This window comes from Branchiostoma floridae, chromosome 15 (assembly GCF_000003815.2).
Source record: "Branchiostoma floridae strain S238N-H82 chromosome 15, Bfl_VNyyK, whole genome shotgun sequence".
In the NCBI taxonomy this organism is placed as follows: domain Eukaryota; kingdom Metazoa; phylum Chordata; class Leptocardii; order Amphioxiformes; family Branchiostomatidae; genus Branchiostoma; species Branchiostoma floridae.
This window is the reverse complement of record NC_049993.1, coordinates 9,286,475-9,308,718: the sequence shown is the minus strand read 5'-3', so window position 1 is coordinate 9,308,718 and position 22,244 is coordinate 9,286,475. Positions and strand designations below refer to the sequence as shown.

Sequence of the window (22,244 nt, the reverse complement as noted above, 5' to 3'; positions counted from 1 at the left end):
CGTCCATGTGAGAAGATGGGGGACAGAGATCGCCCACCTTGGAGCGTGCGGTCCCACTCCTGGTGCGGGAGGTCCCACCTGAACATACGGCGGTCCCTCAGCATGCCGGACGGGGCCGTGGTGACTCTGCGCCGAGAGGAGCACGCAGACAGGCCCGGTCAGGTGAGCAGGTCTACCTTAACAGTCATTACCCACAGAGAACGTTTGTGGGATTGTTCGTGTGTTATGGTACAGTATTTTGACAGTTTAGCGACCTGTCAGAACTGGTTGTGCCACTGTTGTCTCAGGAAACATGTCCCGAGGCATACTCAAAGTAATTAGGCTTATAGTGTGAATACAACACATGGCACAACAACACGCACAACGTACATAGAGTGGGGTTTAAAGACTCTTTTGTCTTGTTACAATGGCGTATACAGTGATGTGGCGACCTCGGGTTCCGACTGAAACGGCATGACAAGTTGACAGTCAAAGGATTGCACGTGCGGCCAATCATTACGGCAATAACTTATCAATTTTCATGTACGTGACCCCCCCATCCTTCAAATATTGTCGCTAATGTTATTCAAAATACACTGCCGTAAGGTATCAAAACTTAACGTACGAGGGTTGATAGAGTGAGTAACTGACTGCCGAGTACGTAAGCGACTATATTCATTCTCCGGTTGCCTCTAATTCTTTACACACCATTTGCCGGCTAAATAATTGCCAAGCGGCACCTAAATCAACTGTCTTTTGTAATATTTGTCAGCAATTGTAAATTATGTAGAGAACCGCGAGCCTGCCTTTAAATATCACACTTATTGATTTTCTACAACAGCAAGTAATCAACCAACATGGGGAGCTTTTAAGGTCAGGCGCTGAACAATAAACCGAGCATACCGAAAACAGTCAGGGTCTATTACCCTATGGTTGATGATTTTCGAGCTGTACTTGTCTGATCTAATTGCAAAACACAAACCGATCGCACTTGATAACGTGATAAGTTTATCAAAGCAAGATGCAGCTGACGTCAGATGAAATGGGATCCATGGCAAGGAATATACGAGAACGTCACGCTAGGGGTTTGGGATATGGATGGAGGTGACGTTATTATAGGTTTGCCGTTATGTTAGATCGCATGACAAGGTATCACAATGCTATACTGTATATAACCAGGAATATTATCTTACGAAATGTACCCAGCGATAGATGTTAGTGCTAACGGCAGGACGTGACGGAGCAATGTTTCTACTTTTCTGGGCACCGACAACATCGTTAATTTCCGTACAAGGCATAGGGTGGCGCAAATCTCCGTTTCAACAGCCCTTGGGCCACACACCTTTGTGAAATCACTACACTCCCTACAGTAGGGGAGGAGGGTCCACAGGTTATTGGGCGTGATCAACTTTTCTCTTTCCCAAATGCTGAGTGCGCTTTTGTACCATTCTAAAAGGTTGACGATAATATGGGTCGGCCGGGAATCGAACTCACGACCTACCGATTGCAAGGCAAACGCTCTATACTCGCTCGGTCATTGCACCGGTGTAGTTTACGTCTCTACTATTATACCTGGCTTGACTGACGTGACATATGTATACAGAAATACCCTATTAATGACGGATATGCACCATCTCAAACACCTGAGGTGCTATCTTGTGACGCATTGAAGCTATTTGTAGCGCTGTTTCTCTGGAGATGAATGAAACAGTAGAAACAGATTAATTTCCGATTCATTCCTTGCCAAAGGGCGATGTCAAACAGGCGAGAATTAGGGTCAGTCCAAGCCTTTATGTTGGCAATGGTAGATACAGTTTATAGAGAGCCTTCATTTCACAATGCTTTACTATGACAGGGATGCTAGTGTCACCAAAATGGAAACAGACCTGCTGTGGATGTCACTTGAAGACAGGAAAATACCCAGACCATACATGATGTACAAAATGACTTATTGCATTGGTAGATGTACCAGCTCAGATAAGAACAAGAAATAGTCTTTGAAGTACCAAAGTTTTCAACCAAGAGTTGTTGAGCTCAAATGTTCATAATTTCCTAGAAATATCGTAGAGTGGGATTCGTTGCCATCAACACCCTCACCACATAGCTTTAAACAACATTTGTATTCAGATGAGCAAAGGTTAGATGTGACAGGCTGGTCTGTGTAATATAATGACAACGACAATGAAGTTTATTGCATATTCATGCCCCATTGGGCCTAATTGTAGTCAGTTTGGTACAAAAGGTAGTAAAAGCAAAGTTATACATATACTATAGTTTACATGCATCTTCTCTCTTCCTAAAACATTTGTAAATGAACTTACAGAGATTTTCCAGTATATCGTGGTCAGATGATGACATGAGATATTTGAACATATCTTCCTTCGTTATGTGTAAATATTTCTGATCTACATGTGCAGCATTAAGGAATTGATATAACCAGCTGCTACCACGCCTCGTGCCTGCGAAGCTCGAATGTTTCGCACGTATACGTCGAAGGCCGGTTATATCGCTATACAGATATAGATACAGATTATTATTTCCATCTCCCTCTGTCGTGATATACAGCGAAAAGACCAACTCATGTGGAAACGTTCAACGAAGAATCGTCCACTGCCGAATTATTGGCTCTCATCCCGATTCTCCACAGTTAACCTTAAGCAGATTTCATCCACGTAAATACGATCGATCTATGAATAATCTCATATCAAAAAGAGCACGACGCAAGGAATGAAAGCGTGAAAGTGCCCCAGGGTGGGTTCAACCACTCACAACTTCACAGGGTAAAATGCAGTGAGGAAATATTCTACTTCTCTGCACGTCTCGAACTTTGCTCCACTAAAAGGACAATGTCCTATATGAAGGCCAGCATGAATAACCTTCTTCCGTTTAACTAGTTTGATTTTTTGACGGGAGTTAGGCATAGACCAACATGGTGCGAACTGTTAATGTCTGTAGCCGCCATGCATTGACTATGATCCCTGCGAATGATTCTTGATTGATAGGCATTGCAATTGATACTGGACTTTCTGAGCCAAGAGGTGTCATTCTCGGGAATAGTTGTTAGCAATGGGAAGTAATGTGAGTAATATGAGCCCACTAACAACGTAATTAGGCAAGAAGATGACCACGACTCACGACGGCTGCTTTTCACTCGTTAGAAAAGTAAACATTCAAAATAGATTTATCGATTGAAGCCATGTAGGTCAATCATTATGATGATAGCATGCGTCAAAAAAGGAAAGGACAAAAGAATTTGCTTGTTATACCATGCCATGATGTATTATCAGTTCAACCTTCCTGACCACCTAGGTTTCATATGCATGGAAGGCAATTGTAATTGCCAAAACTTTTATTCTTCCGTACGCTTGCATAGTTTTGAGGCTTCCAGGGGATGTCATCCTTATAATTAAATCAGTATGGTCTGACGTATTCTACAGACACGCGCGTGACGTGTTCGGAGTGATAACACCATTATCTAGGTTATTGTGCTATCATTCAGCGTCCTCCAATGACGATGTGATGGTGCCATGTTACCAATACTCGTAAATAATGTAGACTAGTTAGTTAATATGACAGAGGGGTGCTATCACATTTTTTCACTAATAGACGTTATCTAGTAAACAATGCGATCAAATTATTTCACTAGTAAGAGAACCAAATTGTGTATATTAGTGTAAAATTGTGATAGCACTCCTCTATCATATTATTTAACTAGTAAGGGGAGAATAATTTTGTCTAAATGGACTGGTGAATTAATGTGATATCATTGTGACAACCATTATCACGTGTAAAAGTTTTCGACTGAAAAACCTTTTTTGAACGAAAACAATGTGATAAATAGACAGTACTGATGATGTCACAGACACTGATGGATCGTACCTATCTATTTACTTTCCTTTTCAAAAAAGGAAACTATAGGCGAGAGAATCATTTATAATTCATAGTGCTGCTATCATATTACAGTATGGTATTTTGTGTAAAGAGTGGTTGCATCACCGGTTATTCCTAATGAATGATCAGAGGCACACAGCATCTTCATCACTGTCCCAAGATGACGACCAAAGCATTAATCATTAGCCGAGAGTGCCGTGGTGTCTGCAATTCTGAATCGAATTGTGCAGGTGTAAAAACATTAATGCCAGTTCACCTTTATCCGCAGGGTAATCTATATCCGTTGCTTTTAGGAACAAGGATGTTAAGAGGTGTAAAGTTGACTTATGGTGGTTTCAATTAACAATATTTCCAAATTATTGCATTTTGCAACCACCGTCGGTCGATTTTGAACTAACTTGAGATTAATGATGATGACAATGATCTTTATTTGCATGTTCTTGCCCATTTGGGCTAAATGCAGTTAATTAAAGAAGACCTCTATTGCACATTGTCCACACTGGGCTAAAAACAACTCACAACAAAGCAAGTTCTCATATACAAAATACACTAGTCTAGCAGAAAGTAAAAACGTTACATCGTGAACGGGTATGGCGACACGAGGATGCCAACATGAATGACACCTTCACAACTGACCTTTACATACCTTTGTTTGAAAAGGACGTATATCATGTGACGTGGAGTCACTCTAGCAGATGTAAAATAAGGTTACCTGTTTAATCCATCATAACCAACCATGAAAAAGAGATTAACCCAATAGGTTGAAGTCAGTTGAGATATATGGCATCAAGGCCGTTATTATGATACCGCTCACGACTACGATGACAAACTTCTTTCGTGTTTTCTTTCAAAACCTTGCCGTAAGTTTGACCTGTTGGAAGCAGAAGAGGTTGCGTTTGATGATAAACTGGTACTGAAGAAAGCACGCGGTTAAGTCACACTGAGCTGTAATCTACAGGAAATAGGCAACATTTCGACTTGAAAATGCAAACATTCAATTTCCTATTCCTCACATTTGTTCGTTAATTCGACAGGCCTAAACTTAATGGTAATAGATTATGTGTCATCTTAGGATAATTAATCCCTTATAGATCGTTCTATGTGACCTTTAATGCCGTAATTTTAGTGCCGTAGTTGCCTTGCATTTAGGGCATTTGTCGTTACTGGATGTTACCCGCCGTGCTTAGTTATGGAACTCACAATGTCGGTCCTTCAGAAATGTTGGTGTTAGGAAGAAACTGGCACTGCTGGCATGCCTTTAACTGTGTCATCTACCGGCTAAACATTCACAGCACAATGCCCTTCGTGTAACATTCTCCAAACCCAAAGATTGAAGACAAACCTTCTCCTAAAGACACAATATGGTCTACTGCATGGCTCTAGTCAGTCTAGAACTTCCTTGTGGTGAAATTAAGTGCGCGCAAGACAAATAAGCCCACCCCAGGAGCCAAAGGGGTGGTGATTAAGGTCGCCTACCTGCCAACACCACGAGGGTAACGAAAACAAACGGTCTGATGTAATTCTCTTGTGTAGTATTCCGGAAGGGACCGTGACATTTCTTAACGAAACAGTCTGCTGACAGACTTTAGAAGTACTGTCTGTAAGACAAATCGTCTTGTAAAGTTAAGCCAGCAAAGAGTCTAGACATTTATCTTGTAAAGTCAAGATTGAAAAAGTAATCTTTAAAATAGGTTAAACTTTACTGCAGACTAGTGTCGCCACCATTTTTCTTATGTAACACTGAAGTAGGTACTTACTTAAGGCTTTAAAATGCATGAAGTGTACGAGGCAACAAGCCGGTGCTTTATTGCATTAACCATCTACGTCCCCGAGACGCTGCCCTGCCCTGCCCATAACATGTAACTCAAGCTTACTGGAATAAGTGTTTAATGCAATGATAAAGACTTGGGCTGTAAAAACGGATTTTCTCCTGTCGCTCACGTGCGGTCACGTCCTCATGCATCATGGGAGCTTCCGGTAATCGAAGGAGGCGGTTTGAAATTCAGATTGAACTTGGAGCGGTAATTGAATATTCCGCTATAATCAAAACGTAATGATCGGCTCCCCGGAGATGAGGTTCAAAATGAAATTACTCCGTTCGGTGGGTACGTGGCGCGGCGTTTGGCGATAATTGCCTCGGATGTGTCAGTTAATCAATAGAAAGGTCGTGAGGATTGAGCCGAGATGCCGCTAGAGAGTCTGGAGCGTCACAAATCAAGTAAGACGGGTGAGACCGGTGGATCTTGTTTACGCAATGGTCACCACGTTACAGGACCCAAATGCCCTTTCAGGGTGTGACCCGAGGGCCCCTTCAAGATGTGCCCGAGGGCCACTTCAGGGTGAGACCCGAGGGCCCTCCAAGGTTGCGGGTTACATAATCAGGACTAGGACCGTTTTTCTTATTGGACCCGTCCAGAAAAACCGGATCTAAAAAATCCGGTGGACCGGATGTTGGGCCTATTGGAAAATGAACAGATTATATGATCATGCATTCACACGTTTCAGGGCTCACCGATCGAGGAAAGGAACAAGAGTGAAGTAGAGTAAAGTCTACAGTCATTTCTACCAAATTTTACAGTCAATGGTACAGAGGCAGTTAGCCTTGTAGGATTTTGAAACGCCAGCGGGAGTCGAATACTCCACAAAACAGATTTCTTTGTTGCAAATGGACACGGAAATTTTTTTGAGTATCGTCCATTCAAAAGTTCTCACATACTGGTCCGCACCTGGACCTGATCCTCTGGACCATATCACTGTGCTAGCAGATCAGCTACATGTGTATGTATCAACTTTTTGATACGAACTATGCTAATCACTTTAGTATAGGTAGGCATTAGTAATCTCATCCTGTCTTTTCTCGATTCAAAGAAATTGCCGTCAGTGCGTAACGCTTAAGTAGGTTTTATGACAATGGTATTTCCTTGTTATTCATTCAAAGTCAACTTACGCAATCATGGTGCTGTTTTACCGATGTAGTCGTTTTACGGATGACAAATAGATTGGTCTCTGATTTAATGAGACAATATCAGCCAGGCAGGGTAATCTCATTCCCAATTACGGTTCATACAGAATGTGTCTTTAAACCGTTGGCGCTCCCAGGGTACCTTTGACATGGAAATATGAGGCAATCTATGAACTTCTGAATTTGTTCGGATTCTGATACGTTTGGGGTTTGCAAGCCAGTTCTCCGTTAGCGTTTTATAGATTTTATAGCCTGTTGTGTATCATATCTTTAAAGTCATGCATTGTTGGCGTTTCTTGTGCAGTTTTCTATGAAGATACAAAACAAAGCTTTTTGTCGGACTTAAATGAATAGATGTTCTCTGAACTACACTGTCTTTGTAAATATTTTCTGCACCAGCTGAAGTTGCGGCAGAATAAGAGGGCATTCTATTTCAATGTTTCGTTCCAAATCTTTAAATCCATTATTTGTTAACTTTCCTTGTGCATTCTTCTATGGAGATACGAAGGAACTATACGCTATATGCTTGTTCTGATTCATAAAACATTTCTCTCGAGCAAATTGTCCTTTTTGGATGTTTTCCGGACATCTTGTAAGTATATACCAGCAGCAACGGGATAGGATAGATCACGTAATTTGACGCTACGCATTCCACCGACGTACCATCTTCCCTTGTTAGCTTCAACCAGCAGATCAATCATATCCCGGTTCCGCTCGAGACGAGAGCGTCTTGTTTAAGTAGCAACCAGCAGATCAAACATATCCAGATTCTGCTCGGGACGAGAGCTACCTGTTTAAGTAGCCAGCCGTATGCAAGTGGTCTTTTAGAGATGATGCTGAAGGGGAATCTTTACGAGATCAACTGATGTGATGAGACAAGGATAAGTGCAAGGGACGAGGCTTGCTTTGAACGTGCTGTGCTTTCTTTAAGTAAATGACCTTTAAAGAAGAAGAAGTTGTATATTGAGATTGTTTATGCCAAGTCTCAAGTACAGAGTAAGAAGCAAATATTACCCTCTGATATTAGTCGTCTTTTCCTCTCGTGTTATCAATTCATATCGCTTAAGCTATATCTCTTAATGCAATACTGCAACTATGTACAATATCAAAGGTGACGCTAACTAGGTAGTTAGAATAGCTGGGTAATGAGGGTAAATGATAGATGTTCAGGTTGAACCGGTAGGATAACATGCCAACGTTATTGTGTAATTTTTTCCTTTACATTCCCATTTAACCCGAGTTATTTTGCAAAGCACATTAAAACATTGTATGACAGTATAGGAATAATTTTGATCAAATAAGTCATCCAATCAAACGACTTTTCCTGGAGTAGCATTTACTTTACTTAATGTACACACTGGTGTCAAAAGCTGTGAGCTGGCGTTCTCTTATCCACCTATAATGTAGAACAATACCTGGATATTGACAATATTCGGCACAGGACGGCCGTCACAAAACTACGAGTCAGTTGCCACAAATTACACATCGAAACTGGAAGACATAACCGCACTCCTCTAGAACAACGAATATGTAGATACTGCAATCTAGATAAGTTAGAAGACGAACATCATTTGTAGTAGAATGTAGTTTGTACAAGAAAGAGAGAGCTGAACTCTACAGACTAATAGAATCCATGTTCCCCCACTTCATACAACTAAGTAATATAGACAAATTTACATTCCTTATGAATCTAGACAAACCTTTACTTATAAAGCATATATGTTCTTACATTTTCAATATCACAAAGAAACAAGAAGCCGAATGTACGCAGTAGAATACGATTCTTGAGTAGTGTAGATTCATTACATCATTATATCATGTTGTACCATTTATTATGACCTGTACTGAACCCAGTGGGTATGAATGTACAATAAAGGTCTTCATTCATTCATTCATTATTCTTATCGCAGACAAGAAATGGAAGAGTTTTACACCCCGATGCGCCACCGTGAATGCACTGATAAAATCTGGCGCAGTGCTTTGAACGGTTTATTCCGGTTTTTCTTTGGCACCCACGAAAAACGTAAAGGCCCGATAACCATCGCCTTTTGGAATGGTTTATGTTTTGTGAAAACTACTTACGATATGACAAGCAACGGAGTGGAACAGTGCTGTGGGGTGAGAGGATTTGTACAGAAATAGACGACATGAAAGAGCGCAGTTATCACCAATAAATAGAAGCTACGCGTTTTGAATTAAAGCGAAAAATGGGGAAGAGGACTTAAAAACAGGGCATTGCAGTTAACGTTCTGTCATCTTCCACAACATCACGTATGACCGCATTTTAGAAACCTTGTTATTGTAAAATCCCATCTTGTCTTGTGTTGGTTCATCAGTGAAGAAATTTCTCTGCGTAAGGATTTGTTGGATCGCTCTTTTGGTACAAAACTCCTTGAAGGACAAGGACATTGTCTGAGACTGAAATAGCAATGTAAGGTCTCAAACGACTCACAAATTGGACCCAATGCGTGCGTCTAACTCCGTGAATGTGGGTACAAAGTCAAAACACATTTACGTAACGAAGTCTCCGTGCTGTTAATCTGGAAACCACGGAAGATAGATTTGTCCCAGAGGACGTGGCAACGGCTCTGGCATCACAAAGGTTTCATCCGTCTAGTTAAGGTGAGCTCCTGAACGTGCGGAACGCACTTGGGCATTTAGGAGTCCTCCTTTCATGTTAACGGTCACAAACTTGATCCGAAGAATACTGAAGCCTTTGCCGTTGGGATGGAAGGGGGACATATTATAAATTTATGCACGAGATGCTCGTAGTAAAAGGTCGCGGGCATTAATCACAAATTACACAATGGAGTTCATGCGGTAGGTATCATTAAAGTTTTAACGCTGGGGCTCTGAAGGTTGTGTGAAATAGTGGATAGATCCGGACTGAAGACATACGGGGAGATATTGGTATATTGGTCGACTGTCTTGTTGAGCCACGGTCGGCGGTAAGATGTATATGGTAATGTTATAGGATGAGTGTTGTTATTCAGGCTGTATCGTCATGGGTGGCTCGTGCCAAGTTGTTGTGATCAGTTCACCGTGATGCCGAAACTACGTTACTGAGTCTTGTGGTGCACTACCTTACATAGAGAGGGGTGGGTACCGGACAAAATCCTTTTTTCTTGGACCGGTCCGGAAAAAAACGGACCTGAAAAAATTAGGTGAATGAACAGGTTTTACGTTTTGTGGCTTAACGGTCGAAGAAAGTAACAAGAGCGAAGTAGAGTTTTACCAAATTTTACAGTCAATCGTCTAGAGGAAGTTAGTCTTGTAGTATTTCAAAACGCCATTGGGAGTCGAATACTCCACAAAACTGATTTCTTTGTAGAGAAATGGACCATCGTTTTTAGTCGGGATCGTCCATTCACCAGTTTTCCCATACTGAATCAGGTCCAGGCTCAGGTCCGGACCCTGACCTAATCCTCTAGACCTGGACCTGACCTGAATTTTCTGTACCGGTACCCAACCCTAGTTACGGACGTTTAGTATATCTCGTTGGTGTACTATTGCATATACAAAAGTTGTTATCAGGAGTATCAGGGGATTTCAAACTGTAACCTTTGACCTGCGACCTCCCAATAGTGTGGCATTATTTCGGGGGTTTTCTTCTAAAGCTCTTGGCGCAAATACTTTGAAAGAGAAAGAATGTTTTGAAGGATTAGTCTGTTCATGTTTATTACCTAGGCCTTGAGTGTAGTTTGGTCAAATGACTTTGGTCAAATGACTTCCCTATGCACGCACATGGTTACCGCATGAAATAATGATACTACAGCGTGATCATTTGGGTCATCAGGGATTTGACCTCGTGACATTGAAAGATTGAGCTTCCACATCTGACGCATATCTTTCTGACAGATGCATCTAAGTCATATTTGAGGACCAGTGAGCCCCCAAAATACTATCAGATAAAAATCAACAATTGAAGATAGTCATCATAAGTTATTGTTAAAATCTTTTTCCCGTAGAGTTCTGGGGGAGGGGGCGATTCACCAGTCGGTCTCCATTAGTTCTCTGACTCCAAAGCGATAGCGCCGCCATGTTGTCAAAACCTGTACTGCTCCTCAAGGTTATCTCAAGGTTGAAGTCAAATCTATGTGTCTGGCTGCGTCTTTCTGAGTTACACCCATCAACGCAAAATGAAATATTTTCTTTAGTGCCATCAATTCCTCTTTGTGGTTCTTTTGCTTTAATTTTATTGATTGAGTGTTGTGAAACAGGATGAATCATCGGAATCACTGACTCTAAGTCTCAAGTTGTCTCCTAGAAAGACGATCTATTCATTACACATATAAATCTTTTGGTACTATCATACATTATCGAGGGCTGGAAAAAAAGGCAATTTAGGCAAAATATCACAAGATGAGATCTATTACCTAACTGACATTTTGCGATACTAATTTACGGTGGCGGCTAACCTTGAACTACAGCAGGGATGTCCTGTAGGGAAATTAATGTGCATCTGTGATATGGCAACCTATCAATCATGATTTGCGCTTTTAGCACTGGAATAGTCACCAGTGTTGATACTCAAGTGCTGATCTATACTCGCTTATACACCAAAAAGTAGTTACTCAAGCAACTGGATATGGTTTGGGAAACGGTCCAAAACCATATCCAGTAGCTTGAGTAACTTTTTGGTGTATCTTATTACCTGGATGTCTAACCTACATCGACGTATACTCGCTTATGTTCTACGTAGAAAAGGAGTCGAATTCTCTCACTCAATCTCCGAGTTCAATCACACATACAGAAAATATTATCAGGAGTATCAGGGGATTTTAAAACGTAACTTTTGACCTGCGACCTCCCAAGTGTTGGTCATTATTTCGGCTTACATTGTGTAAATCTCTCGGCGCAAAAACTTAATTGGAAGAGTTTGCGCTTTAAAGGATTAGTCTGTTAATGGCCTGACTGTAGTTTGGTCAAATGTCTTTCCTATCATGGTTACCGTCTGGAATATGGCAAACTATCAATCGTGATTCGTGCTTTTGGCGCTGGAATACTTATAGTCACCAGTGTTAACACTGAAGTGCTGATGTACTACTCGCTTATGTTCTACGTAGAAAAGGAGTCGATTCTCTAAAATCAAATCCGAAACAGATCCCGCGGTGAGGTCAATCTCTCAAGGTCATGAGGTCAAATACATGATGACCCAAATAATGTCTGAAGTTGCGCATTAAAGTGCTAAATCCCCTGATACATCTGATAACGTCTGTATCCTATGCGCGACGGCGCTACATCATGATATCCCTAATAAGCAAATGATAATGCTATCACGTTATATCGTACAGTTTACTTACAGCATAGAATTAATTTGGCTTCAATATAATCCAACTGTATGCGTTATCTTCAGAAATATGTAGGCTGTACAATCATGACAACCTTCAGCAGAATTGACTTTTAAAGCTTTTAACTTCACGTTTTCAGCCATCATGATTTGAACAATATTGACCATCAGTGATGATGTATATAACATGCTGTAAATGTTGATTGGGTATAAGTTGAATGTATGTTATTGCATATTGTTTGCATAACTCAGCAAACAACGACCCGTTCATAAGCGCCACCTGGCGGGATAAAATGGAACGTATTGCAATGACACATACAACTCCGACATGTCCGATCCAAAAAGGTATCACACGTATCGTCATGCTAGGTATAGGCAGAATACCATTTCTTTTCATTGCATTTTTAAATGCACTTATTGCACTTCCATTGAGTGTTAGGGTTTTAAAAAAACCCTAACACTCAATGGAAGTGCAATAATTCGCTATCATTTGCATTCAGTAAAGACAGTGAAATCAAGTAGCTAGAACTCCCTGCTATCATTTGCATCCAGGCTATTATAAAGCTGTGTGTCTATTGAAACAGCATATGTCTGTGTTTCTGGATAGAGAATGTTTTCAGGTAGGCTTGGGAAAGTTGATAGAATGTTTATCCCCTGTGGTAATCAATTCGTCTTAAACTGCAGCGCATCAAACTGTTGAAGCGTTAGAATCTTGAAAAAGGTGATACCATATCGTACGTACGCTTTCGCTCACCAACTTCCGGTAACTGTCATTGACCCGTGTTGCTGTGTTATATCCATATTTAGCCATGTTGCTGCATTTCGCAGCGTCCTGTGGCTAGGTGGGTGTTGTGCGTGTGCACCTGTACCCGGAGCCATGTGTTGATTGACGATATATAGCGTGTTATATTATAATAGTACCATTGTTGATGCCAACATCTTCGGGATGTCAGCCTTTCCGATGTCCTATGGTGTGTTTCCGCCGTCACTATGGTGACGGGACGTCACAGGTTGTATCTCATCTCCTACGGCATGCCCATATCTGGTTAGAGACACACTTTGTTGTCAACGCCACACGTGTTTGCTGATAATTGCCTTCACAGAAAGAAAGATTGCTTTCCTGAAATTCACAGCTGTGGATGACTTTGTGATTCGAGAGGGGTTACACCGACTCCCACGTGTGTTCGTGTCGTATCTAACACCCAGCTGCACGCATCAAAACCCACACTCAAGATTTGACATCGGCAATAAATTGACACTTCTGGTCCGACCTTCGTCTGCAGGTTGCTGATAGTTTTGCGAGTATTCGTGAGGGAGTTCCTGAAGGAACGATATCGTAGGCTTGTTGCCGCAGTATGTGTAGATACATACGTTAGACCAGCTTCTTATGCAGAAAAGCTTTGCTCACGCTGACAAAGACAGGGCATTAAAAGGTTAGCAGGCAGCTGTATTCTGGGATAAGAAATCCTCGTGGTTCGGCAAGAATATTGCGCGTCGCTGGTGGCCAGTTGCCTCGTGTGTTTTGAATCTGGCTGCACCAAAACAGTTGCATTGGAGGCATCTACAGATGATTTCTTGACAGTTTAAGCGACCATGGCGGAGAACGCTGAGTGGACACCTACGGAGATGCAGGAGTACCTCCTGTCATTGGTGAGTCCTTAACGTCAGTACTGTGTTTGGAGAAATGTAATGTTCACTACTCATAACATAGCAGGCTCACAGCTTGTATAAGTACGTAACCGTTTCCGTCATGCTAGTAATGCATGGTTTCCTTTCCATGTTAAGTTAAACATTCCCTTGCCGATACAAGGCATAATCCGAACACGCTGGGGATTAATATTCATAAGTCTCTGCGTAACTTCCGATAACCTTTCCATTCACTTTCGTAACAACAAGATACGACGATGTGTGTATGTCCATATAAGATATTGGCAATTTGGTCTTTTACAATATAGCCAAATAAAAATCGTGACACTTGTCTGGAGATCATGTATGATAAAGCAAAGAATACAATAGAATAACAAATAATACAGCGTCGATGTAATGAGCACAATTTTCCATTTCTAACACACTGGTTTTATGTGGTCATGAGCGATTGTGGCGTATTTTGACATATTTATTACCTATTCCACATGCAAGATAGGGAAGACTTCTTAACACAAACGTCATGCTGTGAGACATATGATTGCTTTATTCAACTAAGAAATTGGCATAATGATTATATGTATCTATTCAATTTCATCTGCTAACAAATGCCTGCTAACCTTATACCATTGCCGCTATACTAAACCCAGGTACTGGAGACAAGTTCGTTATTGTGGCCATACATGTATATGGCAATTTGTCAGTCCAAGTATCCGTGTGAAACATAGGTACGGTATGCTTGTAATCAACATTTACCCCTAAGTCGGTGCAATTTTGTATTACATTTGTCATGATCGCATCTGCCAATTTGTCATACCCAGCATGTGAGACACTGTAGGGTAGACACATAATGATCAATATTGACCCATAAGCCGTCACATCCAACTACTTACATTCTATACCAGCTATATTACGCCTTCTTTGTAGTAACTATAGTTATTTTAAAGTATCTGTAAATTTGTCATACTCAGTATGTGTGTGACACCTAACTGTAGGGTAGGCACATAACGATCGGCATTGACCCTTAAGTCCGCACAGCTAAAGCGTGGGGAAACTGACGACTCTGTAACTGCAAGCCTCTAATTTGTGTGATATATTTTCTACAGTGTCACATTCTATGCGAATGTGTAATATTGCCTGGGTGCCTTTCTGACAGGCTTTTCAATGCAGTATTCATGTACCTGATATATGTATATGTATGTCCTTACTTATGCTATGCTCACATTTGCACTGCCGGATACTGGGGGTACATCTCGGTGTTTTCACGACGTCTATATGGTCGCCATGTTCTGGGTTGCTTTAACTGCGAGATAGAAAGAAAAAAAATCCCGTACATGACCCGGCCGTGCCCCAAAATAGGCCGTTAGCCGCAGGATGTCCTACGGGTCCACGCACGGGTCTCGACAGAAAGTGCAAAAAAGTAAACTATCCGGCGGGGCCCCCTTTTCCAGTTGTGACCGTGACGCAGGGTATAGAAATGTTAATAAAGTTTACACTTAACGGTTCTAGTCCGCGAGGAACTGTTTGTTGTCTGTCAAGAGACTGTCCTTTTTACCCCATTTCCCCATTGCAATGTTTCTTTTAAATTAGAGTGCATGTACGTATACTGATATATGAAAGGAGTTCAATCTTTCCGGAACTAATCTTAAAGTTTTTTTGCACCACTATAGCTATCACGGCGCTCTTGTTTGGCTGCCATAACACAACCCTTGCTAGGCCATGTTGCAAGGTGATTTTGTTTGGTGGTATTCATCTTGTTTTATGATCAAGGCAAAGTATTATTACATTGTGTAACATTACACAATGTAATGACTGCCATGATATTTATGTCTCTGTAGCAAAACATTGATATTGGGGAGCAAGAATGATGATGGTTTTAACTTGATGGTGCGAATCATTTCATGATACCGGGTTGGGCATCCGTAAAGCAAAGAAGTGAACTGGCACAGCATGACTATAGAAGGGCTTGTCAGCTCTCGCTGTCTCATTACGGTTAGAATATGACAGACGAGGCTGATCGAATGGCACAACAGCGACTGGTATTTCCAGTCAATCCGTGAGGGAAGTGATACACGGGTGTAGGACGGGTGTGGGGGGGGGGGGGGGGCGCTCACGTGTAGGCGCGGTAATACAGACCCGTTGCTAAAGACTCGCCAGCCCAAACGTGCGCACAAAAGATAAGAGAGAGACAGATGACGAGAACAACTCTGTAAGACTAGGCAAGGACAACCCAGGCAGTGGGGAGTGACACTCGGCTATTCAGGCCTGCTTCCTTCCGACAATGTCGACAGCACGCCGCAATATTTGTCACGACGGAGACGGAGCGGTTCCGAAATGGAGGTGACAATTCATTGCTTGAGCTATACATTTAAAAACGGCAGAGAAAGTATGAGGAATGAAGGAAAGTAGCCAAAAAGGAAGGAAGTAGACAAGAAGAATGATGTGGAAGGAAGCAGCGTTTAAGAAGACAGTTCCGCAAAGCAGCTGAAGTTGCCGAACAATTATTTATTCTATATATATTTCATTCACATATGCTTCTTCTCAAACCATTTGATACAAACATAGAAATTGCATTAAGCAAGAATCAACATTCACAATAATACAATATGATGATGAAAAAACAATCAAGAGGAATCAAGAAAAGAGAGTGTACTATCAACCCACTTGAACAACCAGCAAAAGTGTAAACAATATTACACTTTTGTACGAATTATTCACCTGGTATAGGCAGAAAGCATAGAGAATTTTCATAGCCCCCTCATTCTCATGCATGTGGTTATATGCAAATCAGATAATACAGCACATCCGTCTTCTTAAATACCCCCGAATGACCCTATCAAGGGCAAGGTGGCGGAGTCCATGGGCTAAGACGGACAGGCTCCAGTCTGGCTTTAAATGATTTAACTGTGGGGGCTGTTAGAACTGAGCCAGGCAGAGGGATGGTACGGGGGAGAATGAGTGTTTGTATGTCATTGTGGGTGTTGATTTGTTGGAATTTAAACGTTAACTTGTGACTTCCCCAGTTGCGCCTCTGGGCTGGTTTTAATGAATGAATGAAAGACCTTTATTGTACATTCATGCCTCGACGGGCTAGGTACAGGTCACTGATAACAGACATAACAGACATATGCAGGGACAACAAGATACAATTTAACTAATTGAAGGTACTAAGCTAACATTATGGTCGACATCTTCTCGCTTCTTTCTACAGGTGTAGATATAGGAACAAATAATGTTTAATATACAGGGTTTATCTAGGCGCATCAAAAATAGAAATTTATCCGTTACATTAAGATGTTCAAAATATGGAAACTCTTTTCTGATATATTCATAAAGCACAATCCGTTCTCCGATCAATTGAATGTTGATTGTGATTATTTCATTTTATTTTACAAAATCACATTCGGCGCTCATCTTCATTCTTTAATGTTACCTATATATCCAATGACAGGAATGCAACTTGCCGATTCCGACATATGTATCATATCATAAGTCTTCCTACATAGCGCCGTGTCAGACTTTATGTCTACATTCCCCTCTTAATAGTATTTTCCCTTGATCTCTCAGATGTCCCTGTCGTCCCCAAGAGCCGGATGGCTTACTTGAGTGCGTATGTTTACGTCCATGAGAGTTCGCGCGAGTTCATGCAAGCCCCATTTGATGACTTACCGTCTACGAAGCTGTAAAAAAAGGCCTTGTTTTCCATTGCTGTAATGAGCTTTCTTAAAATTGCAGAGACAGTTTCTGTGATACTTTTGTGGAAACGTATTTTGTATAAGGTCAGCCTCTGTCATCTACGAAAAGTTTCATGTCTATAAAACCGAAAGTTTTTGTATCACAACATGATTTAAACTTATTTGTTGAATCATCCTCTGAATAAATCATTTTGGCGACCTTTTATTCGGAATATGGTACCCAACTGCCTATCGTTGGGTACGTTGATAGCTTTACCCTTGGAGTGCTGTGGTGCTTTCCCAGGGTTAGGAACTGTGGGCTATGTTCTCAGCTGGTAATGCACACATTCCTCTCTCCGATGTGTTCACCATGTCTCATACATACATGATGTATATACTTTGCAAGAAACCACTGAAATATTTTCCCAGAAATGAAATGCAAGCAAATGAAAAGAAAACTCTCTTATTTCATATGATAATATAACACTCATTTGCAATGTGTTTGCACATTATTGCTAGCATGCGTTGCCATGAGTATGGTATATAGCTTGTCTAATAGAATATAGTTTTGTATTCTTACTGTGATGGTGCTAGCTGAAAGGGCCCTCATCTCACTAAGAACCCGTTTGAAGTTTCAGAAATATTATTAGAAATTCTTTGACTGTTCTATTTTTTTTTGTAATGCCACACTGACATGATTATATAAATGACATCTGCGGGCATCATTTTCGTCGGTTTTCCAGCAAAAGGCCGTGACCATCGTACATAGATGCTGCAAATTGAGCAAATATGCCATAAATTGAAGAAGATGAAAGAGTTTAGTGAGTTCAGTCATTTGTACAACCCTCTTGATCATTTAGGTGTCACAATAAAGGCAATTTTTGTGTGCAACTTTTCTTTCGCACAATCAGTGCATCAGTTTCGGGATGCCAAGAGGATGTCAAATCAATAAAGCCTAGTTTTCATAAAGATACATGTCTGAGACACAACTCGCAGAAACAATTTAGGTCCCACTTGTTTTACTGCCCAGCTTTGGTGTGAATGTTCAGATAAGCCCGCCTGGGGACGAGATCAGTCCGCAGCCTGCTGTCTCACCCTACCCACTTCACCGCACGGTCTCACCACACGTCTCAGTTTTATGTCTTCAGTATTGTACAAGATAGATAGAATGTAGGACACAATATAAAAACATACTGGAGTAACGAAAAATAATATACATCACTTTCTAACGTCACAAGCTATCTGCCACCAAAAAGCAAGACCATAGCATGTCCAGGCCAAAAGATACCAAAAAAGTTCTGCTGCAGTACCAAGGTCACATACCAGGGGACACAACGTCGACATTGAACTTTGTCTTTCCAACCCCTCCTCATACACCAAATATCATCGTAATCCATCAAGAGGTTCTTGAGTTATGCTGACTACAAAAATCCGGACATACAAACATACACGCACGCGGACACGCAGACTGACACACCAAAACAATACCCCCATGAAGTTATCATTACAATCATAATTTCTTCGTCCAGTGTCAATGTGTTCAGCACTGGTACAAGATAAGTAGAAAATCTTCTTAAGCAACTGAATATGACGTTAAAGGAGTCACTACTGCCTATCAAAACGCTTCCTTAATTTTGTCGCCTTTAAGCACATTTTCTTAGGTAACCGAATATGTACGAGTAGCATATACAATATTCCGTCCCTTCCCAGTCTAATGTACTTAGCACGAAGATGAACGGATGCTAAGCACAGTATAAAGTGCCATGGTGTAAAAAAAATAAGTGCACAAGGAAAAGAAGTCAGGATCACGCACCAACATGTGTCTTTGTTTTATCTTTTTAGAACACATTTCCTCAGCCTGCTGAATCATTCTAACGACATTTCCGTCCGTTCCCACTCTAATGTGCCCGGCTCCAGTCGAAGATAAAGATAATGCCAAGAGTAGTATAAACACGCCTTGGATTAAGCAAACATGGAAAAGGAGTCACGACTACATACTAAAAGGTTTCCTTTGTTTATCTCTTGGCGACACATTTTCTTAGACTGTGCACTAGGAGAGCGTTATGGATTTCATGTAATTGACGCTAGGGTGCAACATAAGTCACACCAATGGGGCAGAGTTGGACATGTTCTTATTCATCAAAGTTCACGTGTGCTAGAAATATTGCTACGGACACAGAATTCACGACTTCGGGATTCATCAGGTTTCATTCCGCACATTCCACATATACCCAGCCGAATGTTGTTGAATTTTAACTTTCATGTAAATTGCCCCGTGTCATAAGTGCGATTTGCATATATTTCATGTCGTGCGTCGTGCCAGACATAACGGACAAAATTCTCGAAACATGAACAACTTGAAAGTTCATCTGTATTGGTAGAAGTCATTCTGTAACAAGTTGAACTGTTATTTCAAATCCCAGTCACAGAAGCAGTGAACTGTTTATTCCTTCACAAGTACTGGAGTTGATCAGTGGAATCTTTGGGTACGTTCATTTATTTTTGTGTGTTGGAAATTACGGTTCAACTTGTTCCAGAAACATGAAAACCGTTAGCCAGTATGCTGTCTATTGTAACTTCAAGACACTCCTGTACACTGGTAACAAACTGTGCACTCTTAAACAAAAGGTGTCTAGTATTGATAAATGCAAACAATTCTCCAGCCAGACTGATCACCCAAAGCCCACGTATGCACATTACATTCTGGTACAGTGTTAAGCTGTAGATGTATTTCCCTGTTAGCAATCTCCACCTATCTGCTATAAGCCGTACTACATGCAGCCGCGTCGTAGTCGGAAAGTATTTCGGTTTCTTTATTGATGTATATCTATAGATACGTAAACACGGTTACATTGAAACCTGCAGAGATCGTGACAGGTTTGTAGCCCTTAGCTTTGGCCTGGTTTAAATGCATCTGTCAAGCTTTTGTATGGTATCTTGAAAATGCATGAAATTATCATGACTTACTTGTTACTTTTCATTTCTCTCAACTTCAAGGATAAATCTCTGTCTCCCACGTCTAGCTTACAGCAAGACTAGTGGTACCCAACTCTAATGCATTCGAAAAAGCTCTCAGTATGTTTTCTTCCGAAACCCGGAGGAGTTTTGCTATCTCCTTATTTCCGTTGAGATCTTAAAAGTAAAAGGGTCTCTTTGTGTGTGTTACTTAAAGCTATACCCTCGTGGTAGGAAAGACCAGGGTTAAGCCTGAGATATGGAACCATCAATTCAAAACAAGACTCCAGGTACCTTAAACGTCTATGGAATATTTAGAGCCTTAGTAGATTTATAGTTTTATCTTGTATCATCTGTGGATCAGAACCATGCGGATTGTGGATTCAAAATCATTTAGCTTGAAACTATGATTTCCTTTATCACCATCACCGTCATCGTTATCATGCTTACCACCATTACCACCATCATTATCATCTTCATCATCATCTTCTTCCTCGCCAACTTCATTATTTAATTGCAAATTCATGCCCATGGGGCTAATTGTAAGTGAACAAAATCAAATACATTCAAAGATTGAAAGTGGGCTGATCACAGGTAAATTATCTAGATTCCAACATACAAAGATTAAGTGATTGAATGTACATAAAGTATATAGAATAGGGTCCTAAACTATCATCATTACCATCATTATCATCATCATCAACATCATCGGTAGGTTGCAACAAGAGTGGCTGTAAGTTTCTTCCAGTACCTTTTGTTGCCGGATCTGTTTATGTATAAGTTTGTAACTGCCATGAGCTGCTGGATGTACCATAGATAGATGGGTTGGTGTCTACATCTGCCATGAGACGACACGTAAAGAGCATAAAGATTGACAGGTGTAACTTAAGGCATACGGAGTTTGTGTCCCAGCAAGTTCAACTACTTCAATCTCACATGCTCTATCTAAAATGTGCTTTTTCACACCTATGGCAAATACCGTGAAGATGCGATATATGTCACGTCACTTTTGCCTTTGGGATGAATAAAAGTTATCACCCTCCTGGGTGCTTTTAACGTGAAAGCTTTGTAAGCTGCGGGGTTCTCAACCGCTTGGTGATGTTCCAGTAATGGCGTCATACGGGTTGTAAACACGACGACTTGGACAATACGTGGTTTAAGGGTATTGCGCCAGGATTTCCAAGATGCCAAAACCAACACATCGTAGCGTATTTTGCAAAATAAAATTTATTCATCCTTAAAATACCGTCAAAACCATTCTCAATCTTTGTGCGAAGGTACAGAATGGGCGATTTTACACTGCGAGTGCTAAAATATAAATCACTTAAAGACTTGCATCTTCTGCATCCCCTGTGTATGCGAGATAAACGGTTACACTCTATCTGTGGATTTGTGTTGTCCCTCATGCGAAACCACCGGGAACTGCTTGATAGGTATGTCAGAATTACTCTGAAGGACCTGTGTGTGGGAGCAGTTGATAAAGACGGGAGGGACAATGATTGATATGTTTTATCAGCGAGTACAGTGCAGAGCCTAATGAATCGCTTCGTAGCCCCTATAGCAGGATGCTTGGATGCACTTTATGGCTTGTTATGTGCTGATTGTGTATCAGTTCTACATGTAATTGTGTTCGATGTCTAACCAAGTAGTGTCTTTTTACCTTCCCATCATGCAATGTGTGCATACATTAATATCACTAGCCAGGGAATTGTGCCATGTAATATCATTGTGCCCAAACTTCACCAAACAGCAGTGTTTTTTTCTGAAAATACTATTGATTGATGATATTATACTACTTGTGAATCAGAAAGACACAAATGCACCAAAAGGCACCCATGGGAAAGTAAAG

General features: G+C 41.0%; 1 protein-coding gene across 1 annotated transcript in view; it reads left to right on the top strand.

Annotated features, from left to right (window-relative positions):
* Positions 1-22,244, top strand: part of LOC118431375 (cAMP-specific 3',5'-cyclic phosphodiesterase 4C-like) — a gene marked incomplete in the record, with an annotated part of 222,145 nt that continues 199,901 nt past the window's right edge. Inside the window, 1 exon segment of the mRNA XM_035842516.1 lies at positions 1-162. Within this exon segment, the coding sequence (XP_035698409.1) occupies positions 16-162 (147 nt within the window).